The 12859-nt window shown below is 45.2% G+C and overlaps 3 protein-coding genes across 3 annotated transcripts; 2 read left to right on the top strand and 1 right to left on the bottom strand.

Annotated features, from left to right (window-relative positions):
* Nucleotides 1–5681: 5681 nt before the first annotated feature.
* Nucleotides 5682–6418, top strand: K441DRAFT_606037 (ankyrin; the record flags this gene model as incomplete). Its single annotated transcript, XM_067645388.1, has 2 exons — nt 5682–5939; nt 6036–6418. The coding sequence occupies exons 1-2, from the start codon at nt 5744–5746 to the stop codon at nt 6416–6418; spliced, it is 579 nt and encodes a 192-aa protein (XP_067506652.1). The 5' UTR covers nt 5682–5743.
* K441DRAFT_655811 (uncharacterized protein) lies at nt 6374–7733 on the bottom strand. The gene has a single exon (XM_067647922.1). It carries the CDS (start codon nt 7663–7665, stop codon nt 6799–6801), a length of 867 nt encoding a protein of 288 aa, XP_067506651.1. The 5' UTR covers nt 7666–7733; the 3' UTR covers nt 6374–6798.
* A 1161-nt stretch (nt 7734–8894) lies between these two features.
* K441DRAFT_703981 (uncharacterized protein) lies at nt 8895–12712 on the top strand. Its single transcript, XM_067653508.1, has 3 exons — nt 8895–10281; nt 10407–11292; nt 11347–12712. Exons 1-3 carry the CDS (start codon nt 9326–9328, stop codon nt 12286–12288), a joined length of 2784 nt encoding a protein of 927 aa, XP_067506650.1. The 5' UTR covers nt 8895–9325; the 3' UTR covers nt 12289–12712.
* Nucleotides 12713–12859: the final 147 nt, after the last annotated feature.

Below are 12859 nucleotides of genomic sequence, written 5' to 3'. Positions count from 1 at the left end.
GGGTCTTATTCTTACTAGGGTATACCATAAAGACTTAGCAATAAGCTTCGCGGATTAGTTCGGTCCGTAGATTATCAACATTAGGGACTATAAGCCGCTCCTAGTATAGGAGCAATCCTTCCTCCGTCTTAAAATTAGGGTCTCCTTTTACAACTTATTCGCGGAGGGCCCTTAGGGCATCAGCTATACGGTTTACAGTTAGGAGGCGGTTAATTAGCCCTATTAGCTCATCTAAGGACTCCTCTATTAGTGCTAGCTCGTTTTACTAAAAGTCTAGCTCCTTAAGGATCCGTAGGTTAAGCTATTCTAGATAAAGGAGGGCGCGCGTCCGATATTAGGTCTTTAGCTTATCCTAGGGTCCTACATCTTATTCTCTTCGGGTTAAAGCATTAGCCTTAGAGTTTTGCTTACTAGAACGATATATAATCGTAAAAAAGAATTAGGAGAGTATTTTAGCCTACTAGGCTTATTACCCTATAAGCTGCTTTATAGTTATAAAGTACTTTAGGGCTTTGTAATCTATATATATCTTAATCCGGAAGTTTATACCTTTAAGCTCTGCGCGCTATTAGGAAAGTAATTAAATAATAGCTAGCATTTCTTTATTATATACTTTATAGTTATACTTAGCCAGGTCCATTATCTTTAAGAAAAAAGCTATAGGGTACCATTCGCTGTCTAGATATAACTATAATAGGATTCCCGCTATAACCCTATTAAAGGCGTCTATTTCTAGCATTGATTTAAGGTCTAGGTTATAGTAATAAAGAATTAAGAAAGAGATAAGCCGATCCTTTACCTCTTTAAAGGCCTCTATACAGCTATTATTAAAGATAAAAGGCGTATCCTTCTTAGTTAGTTATATAAGAGGTTTTACTATAATTCCGTAGTCACGGATAAACTAGTGGTAGAAATTATAAAAACTAAGAAAGGACTGGATTCCTTTTACTATATAAGGGGGCTTTTAGTTATAAATTACCTTTACCTTCTTAGGGTTAACCTTAATTCCTTCCATAGTTATAATAAACCCGAGGTATTTTATATATTTTACCCCAAACTCGCATTTCTTAATATCGACTTATAAGCCTACGTTCTATAGTCTCTCTAGGACCTTCTTAATATAAACTTAATACTTAAGTTTGTCGTCTAAGTATATAAGAATGTTGTCTAGGTATGCCGTACAAAATTTATTAAGGTAATTAAAAAGAACGTCATTTATATACCTTTAGTACGTAGCTAGTCCATTTATTAGTCCAAAAGGAAGAACTTTATATTTATAGGAACTATAGCAGGTATAGAACGTTGTTAAATCTTCGGATATAGGGTCTATCCTAATTCGGTAGAAAGCTTAGCGGATATTAAGTTTAGTAAAGATCTTTACCTAGCTTAGACGTGCAAGGGTCTCGTTAATTAAAGGAATAAAATACCGGTCCTTTTAAGTAATAGCGTTTAGCTTCTAATAGTTAATATAAAAACAAAGGCCTCTATTAGGCTTTTTTATAAACAGGATAGGGGAAGCAAAAGGGGCTTAACTTAGCTTAATAAACCCTTTATCCAGGTTGTCAATCAAGTACTACTTTATTACTTTTAGCTTATCTATTAATTAATAGTAGAGGGGGTTATAGCCTAGCAAGTTATAGACCTCTAATTGAATCTTATAATTATATGTCTAGTAGAGGGGTAACTTATCTAAGGCCGCCTTTAAGAATGTATCCTTATAGCCTATATAAATAGTAGAAAGGAGGCGTTTAACTAGTTCCTTATCGGTTTCCTTATCTAGCCTTTCCTCTCTATTATTAATAATTCGGTTAATCTTATATAGGCTCATTATAAAGACCTCATTATCCTTCCGGTATATATTAAAGTAAAACGCTATAGCGCTAATTACAGCGATATCTACGGTAGGGGGGTTAACTAACAATAGGGGCGTATATAACTTTAGGGACTTCTAGGGTACTAGCGTTATTATTACTCCTTTTAGCTCCTATTATATCTTTCAAAGGTTATCCCTTATATCCTATTAATACGTTCTTTTCCATAACGGTTAGATCTATACAATTTGGACATTATCTATATTATTATCTATCCCGCTTCTATATATAGAGTCCTCTTTAAATATAGCACTTTAGGAGAGTATCTTTATTAGTACGGAGTTCTTTTTAGCTTTATAGCGGGCGTCCTCTTAGGTAAAGGCTAGGTTACGGGCCTAGACATCCTACTAGTAGGTAGGGTTAGCCCTTACGGCTAGTGTCTTATAGTTAGTTCGGATCTCCCTAATAAAGGAGGGTAATCTTAGTCTATTCTCTAGCTAAATAAACTGTCTTTTTTATACATTTAACTAAATATTAAAATAGGATATCTATTTTTGTCTAAGGATTATATTATAGGACCCTAGGTCTAGGATGCAAAAGGGGATACTATATTAGCGTTATCCGTTAAGAGTAATATATAACTTTAAGATATAGGTAACGGGCCGACCAGCTTAGCCGTTATAGCCCTTTACCTAGACAGGCTTCTTTAGTTAGATGGCTTCTATATTTAGAAACTTGGCAACATTATTTATATAGGCAGTATTTATAAAGGCGAAGCCATTTGCTCTAGTGTTAATAAGGGCGGTTATATTAACTCTATATCTATTTTAAGATACTATATATAGAACCGTAAAATACTTTCCACCCATTAACTAACTAAGATTAATCTCTTTAAGATCAATAGGGTACCCTAGGGGGGAGTCTTTCCCTAGGGTTCTTTTTTTCCCAACTTATTAGACGTTTCTCCTTCCTCTATCTCCTTAATATTGCCTATATCCTTTAGCTTTGGGCAGGACAAGGCAAAGTAACCTTACTTATCGCAGTTAAAGCACATAGCCAAGGCAGGGTTAATTAGAGTATTACGGCGAATACTAGTTAATAGCGTAGTATGTAGCTAGTCGGGCAAGGCTCGCCAGTATATAGTTATAACCGCCTTTAGTATAAGAGCAGTCGTAACTTATCTTCCTACTTTAGCTCCTATAGGTATAGTTAGCGAGTTCCAATTATTACGGAGTCGCTTCTACCAATTAGGGCGGGCATTAATCCGCTTTAGTTCTAAGTCTAATAATAGGNAANNAGCTGCNAGTCTTTTATNGGTTNGNAGGTTATNTAAGGTTANAGCGATCTTTTNTTATAGCNGGATTNTTAGCTTATTATATAGGTCTAATTAGTAGTTCTTAAGGGGAACCTAGCCTTCTCCTATAAGGTATAGGAATTAAGTCTAGAATTTAGCAAAGGGTTAGTTTAGTTTTATTATTAGGTAATTATAGTTATAACGGGCATCCCGTACTTTATTTAGGTTAATATAGATAGCCGCTAGGTGCTATATTATCTTATTAACAGATATAAATTAGATAGGGAAGTCGTCCTTAAACTTAGCTTAAAGGTACCGTTAGGCGTCCCTAGTAGTTCGACTAAAGAGGTAGAGCATTTTAGCTTCTTTAGAAAGAAAATAGTTATAGTTAACACAAAGCTTTCCTCATACTTAAATCCTCCAATTCTTAAAGGTAGGGTCTATCCCGTTAGATAGTAGTAGGGGGTTAGGAAGCTTGACAGACTTTAATTACTTCGTCATTATATCTATACTCCCTAGTATATTGCATTTAGTAAAGTAAATAGGTTAACTAGGGCTTTAAAAAGGGGAAGCTGGGCTATTTTATAAGGCCGTAAGGCTTTCTAGGATCTCTTATAGGGTCTCTTATATATTTCTCGCTTTAAGACGATCGGCTTCCTAGCTAGCTGCGAGGGCGCGAATTTACTCGCGTATATCTACGATATTATCATTGTCTTTAATTTCTGATCCTAATTAGATCTCAGGTTCCTTTTAGGTAAAGGCAGCTCTCTTAAATAAGCTTGCTTTAGGTGCCATTATTAGCTTCCTAAGGTTTATTAATATTATACGCTTTAGTTTCGATTCTAGGGGTATAGGTCCAGTCCTATCTAGCTTATAAGGTAGGATATTATCTAGGCCTTCCCAGGCAATATAGAGTTGTTTTAGTGTCTAAGTATAGCGCGTTAATGCGTTATTGCAGACGAAGTTTCTTTAGGGTGGGATATTATTAAGGCCTTCCTAGGCAAGGTAGGGAGAGCTTAGTATAATATTACGGCTCAAATAAATGCCTCTAAACCGAAGCTTAAACGAATACTATATTACCAAGATACTAAGCTAAAGAGAAGGAAAAGGGGTCGCTAGGACCAATGTAAACAAATATATAGGGTAAGCCGCCAAGGCGCTAGCTTTAGGCGGGCCAATCGCAGGTCGGCAGAATATGGCAGAATTTGGCAGGTAACGTGCGATAGCGCCGTTACAAAATGTGAATAACTCTTTAGCAGCTATAAGATTCTTCTTAATAACTAGCGCTTCTGATTATAAATGGATATTATTAAGGCAAATAAGGTTCTTTAGCATATGTATAGGCTACCGCTAAAGGGTATATTTGACAATAAGGAAGTAGATGACTTAGTAGGAGAGCCTTATAAAAGGGTGTCCCTTAAGGAAGCGGCAAAGGCCCGGCTTGCTGCGGCGGTTGCCGCAGAGGTCTCTACTTAGGTAGAAGATGACGTAATTAATAAGGAGGAAGGGGAGCTAGATAAGCAATATGCGGCTATTGAGATTAACTATAAGACTAAGGTTATTAGTAAGGAGTAATATAGGTAGCTTTTAGTTAGTTATCCTACATCTACTCTTCCTTTTATAACACTATGCCAATGCTAAGCCTTTCTATTTTTAGTATATAAATGTACTGGAGCTCTAAGGAGCTCTTGGAGTCAAACAATTTACTAGCTAGATGGAGTGGATTTGAGCCCAAATCCACTCCACTCCAGTCCAATACAATCACTGGACTCGTGTGTTGATTAATCTATGAAGAAAAGAGACTATATATACATAAGGTAGATGCAGGTACAGGGGGGTACGTAATAGGGAGTCGGTGACTGAGTCGGTGACTGAGTCAAGGGGTAGGTAACTGAGTCGGCGGCATGACACCTGACTCAGGTCGACACAATATCAAGTCGGCATTGCGTATCCAGTAACTGGTCGAATAAAAAGTAGTTAGTTTGTCAAGGTTATCAAAATGCTACTTTGGTCGAGAAGGGAAGCGTAGTATACTCCTAGTTCTCCCTGGGAGCTGGTATATCCCAATTCGTTCTGCGGGGACCTAGGGGCCTCTCCAGAGCACTTTCGGCAATATTTATGTATCAGTAAATGGCTGTACCTATACTATTGCGAACGAAGGCGCTACTCGTATTTACCTACGGCTTAAAAAGAAAGCCTTAGCAGTAAAAGGCAAATGCAATATTGATCATGTGCGGCAAAGGAAACGCGATGGCGAGACTTTTTTGTTGCTAGGCTGGGCTGCAGTAGTCGTTAGGGCACAAGGTATTTGACAACCTCCAAGTGTGTGATTCGAATATTATATTTACTCCGTTTCTTAAAGTAGACAAGGGATTCTGCAATTTTGGTTGGAGATAGTGAAGCGTTTAAACTGACGTCCTGACCTTGCACGAACATCAAAAGTACGCGTATGGTGATCCTATAGATTCTATTGGCTAGCTCTTATCGATAATCGCGGGACGAATTCCACCGTTGCAAGGGATAGGATTCGCTTAGAAGAGTTTGATGATGTCGTGTTCGGGCATTTCATCCCGCACATCGAAAGCGCTTTGTGTTGCCACAACGTCCGTATTTCTTATGAAGTTTGCGCTTATTCATCATGCCTCGACTTACAGAAGATGAGATTGATGAAATACTTTACCTGTCTCGTGTTAACGAAGTCAGCGAACTGTCAGACTACCTCACCAGCCTGTCCACCAAGTACAACTGCGCGAAGGAAATTTTATTTGAAGCGGCAGTAGATCCTGAGTCCGGAAATAGTGCGCTGCATTATGCTGCAGCGAACGGACATCTAGGTGGGTTGTTTATCATTTTCTATGTGGTTTATTTCCTTCCACCGCATAATCTAAATACGTCCCAAGCTGCTTGCTGACTTGAAATTGCTAGAATAGATATTCTTAACCTGATCTCTACACTTCTTACCTCTGTTCTTAGCACAGAAAACGCGCGAAAACCTCTTCCACTCCTAAGCCTGCCGAATGCAGCGGGCAATACAGCGCTTCACTGGGCATCTTTGAACGGGCATCTCGCTTGCGTGCAGCTACTTGTTAAGTTAGGCGCCGACGTAACGGCGATTAATAAAGCTGGTCATGATGCAGTTTTCGAAGCCGAAATTAACGAGAAGGAGGAAGTTGTCAAATGGTTGTTGGGTGAAGGGGAAGGTTTGGAGCAAGGGGTTAGCAATGACGTAGCAGATACGGACATGAATGTTGAAGGTATAAGGCAGAAAATGGAGGGGATGGGAGCGGGTGGAGAGGATATAGGGCAGGGTTGAACGGAATGCTTTGGTTGACATTAAATCATGAACGGAGACTCTGCAGCAAATTACATGCCACGAGTCAAGAATCACCGCTGGCGAAAGCTCCATGGGGGATATCCTTTGGACCAAACGGAACCTGCAAGTAACACAAGCCATGTGAACAGTTTTCACAGAGGATGTGGATGCTAAACTGGGTCGCCTGCCAATCGTGGGCTAGGCACTCTAGAAGTACAATTCGCGCAGCCAGCGCAATGCAAAGATTGAACAATTGGATTCCTTTCGGCCTTTGCAATGCATGCCCCTCATTAGTAACGCCCTCGCTGAAAATCATTGGCCTACGAGCAACTTGGAAGGCTGTACTTCCACATGAAAAGCTCCATGTATTAAGACTCAGCTTAATCCCTTAACCATGCCCTCCGTTTCTCTTCCTTTTTCTCCCTCCGCTTCTCTCTGAATGCTTTAACCTCTTGTTTAGTGAGTCTCTTCCCTTGTCTCTCCGCCTTGAGGCTTCTCCCATCATGACTATTCGCCGCAGCATCAACGTCAAAGAAAGCACTCATCTGCCGCTTGCTTTTGTTCTCGTCATTAAAATTCTCGGGGGCTAGCGTCGCTGCTTGCCAACGTCCTGTGAAGCGGTTGAAGAAGCCAGTAGCAGCGTACTGTGAATTTGGATCCAGTCCAGTCGCAGCTGCTGCCTTTTCTTTCTCGGTTTGCGCCTCGATGGCATAGTCGGCATCGGGATCATAGTCACCATGTATAGCGGGATTGTAGCCGCCGTGGAGACGCCGCGGAGGTGAGGATGTGCCGGGTGCGCCGGAACTGCTGCTTGCTGTGCCTGGCGCGCTGCTGGACGATATTCGGTCATGCGAGCCCAGCCCAGCAGCGGCAGCAGCAGACTTCGCATCTGGCACGCGAGGGTTTTCCCATTGTGTGGCGTGAGTGAAGCGGTTATAAAAGTAGTAAGCCTGAGCTGCTTCGTCCCACACAGGTGCCCAACCATCGTCTTCTGGTGGTGCTTCGTTAGGCAAGGGAGGGATCTCGTCGTCGGGCAACTGTGGAGGATCTGCTTCTGTATCTATAGCCCTAGAGGGTGATGCGCTACGACTGCGGCTGTGACTGCGACTGCGACTGCGACTGTAAGAAGATCGATCTGCTGGTTGAATGGAGGTTGAAGCTTCCTCCTGCCTAGGATCTTCGCTAGGTTTTGCTGGCACGTTGTCAGACTCAATTGTTGGCGAGGCATCAATAGGAGCTGTAGCCATTGTGTCTATTGTTGATACTAATACGCAAAATAGAACGGTAAGATGTGATGATCTGCCGCGGAGTGACAAGCTGGGAGTTGTTCACAGATCAAGTCAACATTGACTTCAAGAAATTCGATACGTGTATTGATTAGTCATCACAGTAATTATTGTAAATATACTAAGTACTCTTAAAGTGCCCTCGTGGAGTCTTGCTGTTCCATTATTCATTCTCTGCATATGCCGTCGTCCACAATATTCAGCCATTGCTCGGGGGGCTAGCAGGCGGATAAAGCAGCTCATGATGACTATATTGGGTGGGCTCAAGGGCCACAGGGTCGTTTTGTACCCCTGAAATTTTGATGGTTCTGCAGCCTCGAAAAGCAATGCCGCATGGGCCTTTAAGTCGAGGACGGCCTTTCCGGGATTCAAGATACAGGCCGGCATTGACAATCGGAGAGCTCGCCATAGTTGGCGTCTTATCACAGGCATAAGCGTAAGCAGGCTGCATCCTGGGGCCGGCAATCGTTGGGTTTTAGGGGCATGCAGCCAAGCCTGCACGCGAGAAACAGCAGCGGTGCCGGGTGTTGGATTCAACGGCTCCTTGGGCGGTTTCAATCCCTGGCCATCAGCCGGAAGCGGGTGCGCGCAGGTCGTTAGTGGGACTGTTGCGGCGGGAGGAGTTTGTGGCTTGGGAAATGGGCAGAATGGGCAGAATGGGGCAAAATGGGCGGAAGGGAGTGCTCTGCAACCCATTTATGTGGAGCTCATTAGCAAATCTCTGCAGCAACGGACGCCTGGTCTGGGGAAATCCTCAACGCAGTAACGGGATTTTATCGCAACGCCCGACGCCGAGTTTTGACAGGTTGCGACGCGGCTGAGAGCCCTTGTGGCTGCATTCCACGCTACACGATCAGAGGCCAGGCTGAGCGAGGGCGACGCGGCTGCTGCGCAGATTTCGAGCCTGCTGGCATGAGATCTGTGGGCGCTGGTGGTTGAGTCCACTGGCACAGGGAAGGCCATCCTCGAGTCAGAAAAGTCCCGTATTGCTTGCTGCAAGTTCTCGCATGCTGCAAGTCGAGTCCTGCCTCCCGGCTGCTTGCTCCTCCTTGCCGGGCCGTGCTGAGAGCGACCAGCATCATGTTCTCGCGTGTGCCGCTGCTGGGCCGTTTCTTAGTATCTGGCTTCTGTTTGAAGTCTTCTGGCCCCGTTGTGCCTGTCCACAGCCCTGACCTGCCCTGTCCGCTCGTCTCTGCGTTGGGGTCTGCCGCTGCCGCCTCCTCTCCACACACTACACTGCTTCACTGCTCCACCGCTCCACAGCTCCACTGCACGTCTCCCGGCTGCCCGTCAGAAGTTTGCCGGAGAGTCGGACGTCAGCCCTGCACGGACATTAGATTCCGTCGACTTCTATCCACAGAACCTTGCATTTCTGCATCACGGCGGGTATGTTGCTTTATCAGACGCACTCAATTGTGCCTTTGCTGTCATCTTTGCATCTTTGCATCTTTGCATCTTTGCATCTTTGCATCTTTGCTGCCATTGACCATTCTCCCTCCTTGCTTGCCCCATAGCTTGAGCTGATGCAGTGCCTGCGTCAGGGGTGGGGCTTCGCCTTGTTTTCTGAGAGCCCCGCGTTATATTCTATACATATCCAGAAACTCCATGTTGTTTGTCGACCATGTACCTTGGAAGCCATCCCTCGATTGGCAGCGAGAGCGCTCCGCGAGTCCCAGACAGCCACCCATCGTTGGCCGCACCGCCGGACATGAAGCGTTTACCTAGCCTACCTGTCCCTCAACAGTCGTGTTTTACCTGGACTCCATACCAGCGCCCGGATGGCGATCAATCAAGGCATAAACATTTACCCTCAACTCACCATGCACGAAACTCAGAAAGCCCCGGAAACTCTCAACAGCTTCCTAGTTTGCGAACTTTGCTTCAGCCCCAACTTCTGGAATCAAAGCCCTCAGAGTCCTCCCCGCAAATGAGTGGCACAGGACCTCCCGGTGCTCCCGTTTGCTACCAATCCCCAAGCCCTACTCTCAAAAGACGGCAGACTGTCGATTACTACAGCTGTGACCGAATTGGAGAAGACATCTCATCGACGCAGGCACCTCCCGTGCTTCGTCCTTCGCAGATGGCGTCGACCGCAAATGCGCAAGCATTGTCAACGTCTCACACACCTGACTTTGTCTGCCACCCTAGGCCAATACACTCGGATTCAATCCACAAGATCCAGCGCCCCCAATCCACGGCATCTGGCATTAGCGGTTCATCGGAATCCGTTGCAACTTTATCTATGCACACTACCCACGAAGATCCACTGGAGGTTCCTAGAGCTCCAGCCAGAAGGCGTGCAGAATCATCCCACAGAGCCCCGACACGCACCTCCCGCTGTGTGGGCCAACGAGATATTCCTGGAGAGGGGCTGTGCTATGTCTATGAGGATGGCTCGTTTTGTCGAGTCGTCATTGATGGGGAGCCAGTGAATCCGTCCTGGGGTATTACCAAAGCTGGGAAGCCTAGAAAAAGGTTAGCTCAAGCCTGCTTGACCTGTCGTGAGAAGAAGATCAAATGCGAGCCTGCTATTCCTAAGTGCCGCCAATGCACTAAGTCCCAGAGGATCTGTAGAGGGTAAGTCCCAACTACCATGTGTTCTTCGATCCATTTCTAGAGTTCGCTGGAGCACAAGCATATCCAGATTTCCGATTGTCGGCCCAATACTTCTGGGAAGGATCATGGCTAATCCAGGAGAACAGGGGCCTCAATCAGCCTAGCTTGGGCAACACTACAGACGAACCTTCCTCGTCTGGTACTTCCTCCCCACTCAAGAGTCGATCAATGGAACTTTTAAGCCCAGTTACTGCATCAAGCCAATCTAGAAGTTGGGATAGTCCTCTATCAACACAGCCACCTCGCAAAGCACGCAGGACGTTAGAAACTAGTAATCCATCTGGCTCACCGTCCAAGCATCTCAAAGGTTTCCGCGCTGTTCCGACAACAGGAGGTCGCGATATGTCAGTTCATTCGTTCGAAATGGAGTGGAGCAGTCCTGCGAACGGCATCGGATCTTCCGTTCATGAAGATGGTCAGCGGGGTTCACATCATGTCGATCAATTGGCCTTAGGCTGGGGATACGATCCCTATGAGACAGACCCCGGGCTTACTTCCCACCTCTTGAGTCTTTATTTCGCCCACGTTGGTTCCGCAACATACTGTATATTCCCTCGACAGCATTTCACCGCTTGGGTAGAGACATGCAGAGAAAAAACACGTGATGATCGTATGTTGCTTTATAGTGTTCTCGCAATGGGTTCGATATTTGATATGGACTTCGAGAAGCGGTCTGTTGGAAAACAATTTGCTGGAATCGCCACCTACGCTATTGGAGAAAGATTTGGAAAATTCAGCTTGCAGCTATGCCAGGGCAGGCTAATGCTTGCGCTTTACAACTTTGCTCGAGGAAAAGCCACTGAGGCTTGGGACTTCTGTGGATCGGCTCTGCGCGCCATAAGCGCTCTAAAGTTGAATACCGAAGAGGGCGTGAAAGATATTCCGGACGATACTGACCTGGATTTTGGTTTCGACCGCTCGACGCTTGAAGAATGTCGCCGAAGGACCTTCTGGTCGGGATTCTTGATGGATGTAAGTTCAACAGATTTCATCACGGCAACAGTTTATATCCTAATGCTCCAACAGCGGTATAACGGATTCTGTGGCGGCACCCTCTGTGTCATTCAACCCGAAGACACGCTTCTCCGCCTCCCATGCCTTGAGAGCGCGTATGGGTCATCGACACCGCCAGAGACTCCCCTTTTCGACTTTGATATTCTTAAAAAAGGATCGCCATCAAATTCTGCGCTCGGTGCCATGGCATCCCTGACTCTTATCTCCGCAATATGGGGGGATGTGATGTCCTACACAGGCCGCGCCGTTCACCGATTTGATAACACATATGAAAAACTATATCAAGACTTCTATTCTAGAACGTGCGATCGCCTGGAGGCATGGATGGCGCATCTACCCCCCCATCTTCACTACTCCCATGATAACCTCGACATTAGCATCACTAACGGTTACGCTGGCACATTCTTAAGCATTCACGCCCTCTACCACACATCGACAATGCGTCTAAACCGACACGTTCGTCTCACATCCCTCTCTTCGTCCGCAATCCGCCGCAACATTATCCAAGCGACACAAGACGCAGCCCAGTTCCTCTCTATGATGAAAGCTCTTAGTCATTCCTCCCGCTCACGGCGCCTTCCATCAAACCCTTTCATCTTCTCCACACCTTTCCCTGGATATGCCCTTATGATTGCCTGCGACATCCTCACATCTGGTGGCCTGATTTCGGAGCTACCCGGCCTTATGCAATCTATCGACGGCGGCCTCTCTTGCGTTGAGGAGTTGGCTGAGTTCTGGGCGAGCGCGCGTGCGCAGCAGAAGGCCATCGGAACGCGGCTGAAAAAATTGGCCGAGATAGCACTCTCACCGGAGGATAGCAACAATCGTAAGGGCAATTTCTGGAGGGTTAGATGCCCGCTTGAGACGGCCTTCGAGAAGCAGGACGATTTGGTCTACGGGGTTACTGATGAGGTGTTTTTTGATGTTATCAGGGGGGCTGAAGGGAGGTTGTAAGCCGGCGAATATGCAGAGCTCATTGTACTAACACCTGTAGTTGTATGGGAATTTTTTTCTGCTACGGGCATTTACTTTTACCGGCTTTTCACGTAATTGATGTGGTTCTGGTCAGTGGATGCATAGTGTATTGCGCATGATGGCGGTTCTTTGTTTTACGAGACTTTGGATTAGATATCTGTAGGATGAAAGTCGAGGCTATAGCCTGAATGGTTTACTCGGAGAACATCTGAGGTACTGCGCACAGCACGTCTAAGGGTGCAGAGTAGTGGTAGAAGCAGAGAACCATGTTCCTTATTAAAGGACAAGAGCTGATACAGCCGCAACGCGAGAACAGTTCATCCGGTAGCCTACAATACTTCCAGATGCTTAGTCAAAAGCGCTCCGTTCTTACGTCTTTCCGATCTCGAAAATATTCCGGTAGAAATGCTCATTGCAACTACTTTCTTTCTCTAAACTCTGATAAAAGAGACCGGTGGCCTTAACCACCTATCCTATAGAAGTCTTTAAGGAGATATAAATTTCTTCTTATGGGCGATTGCGGAAGTACAAGCATTCGTAGGCGTTGTTT

Source organism: Cenococcum geophilum (assembly GCF_001692895.1).
Source record: "Cenococcum geophilum 1.58 unplaced genomic scaffold K441scaffold_10, whole genome shotgun sequence".
Taxonomy (NCBI): domain Eukaryota; kingdom Fungi; phylum Ascomycota; class Dothideomycetes; order Gloniales; family Gloniaceae; genus Cenococcum; species Cenococcum geophilum.
The sequence above is the reverse complement of the archived record's forward strand: the minus strand, read 5'-3'. Positions and strand labels throughout refer to the sequence as shown.

Coding starts and splice junctions, on each gene's coding strand:
- K441DRAFT_655811 (XM_067647922.1), bottom strand. CDS start 7,665: ATGGCTACAGCTCCTATTGATGCCTCGCCAACAATTGAGTCTGACAAC.
- K441DRAFT_703981 (XM_067653508.1), top strand. CDS start 9,326: ATGTACCTTGGAAGCCATCCCTCGATTGGCAGCGAGAGCGCTCCGCGA. Junction 10,282..10,406: donor TCCCAGAGGATCTGTAGAGG/GTAAGTCCCAAC, acceptor CCAGGAGAACAG/GGGCCTCAATCAGCCTAGCT. Junction 11,293..11,346: donor GGTCGGGATTCTTGATGGAT/GTAAGTTCAACA, acceptor ATGCTCCAACAG/CGGTATAACGGATTCTGTGG.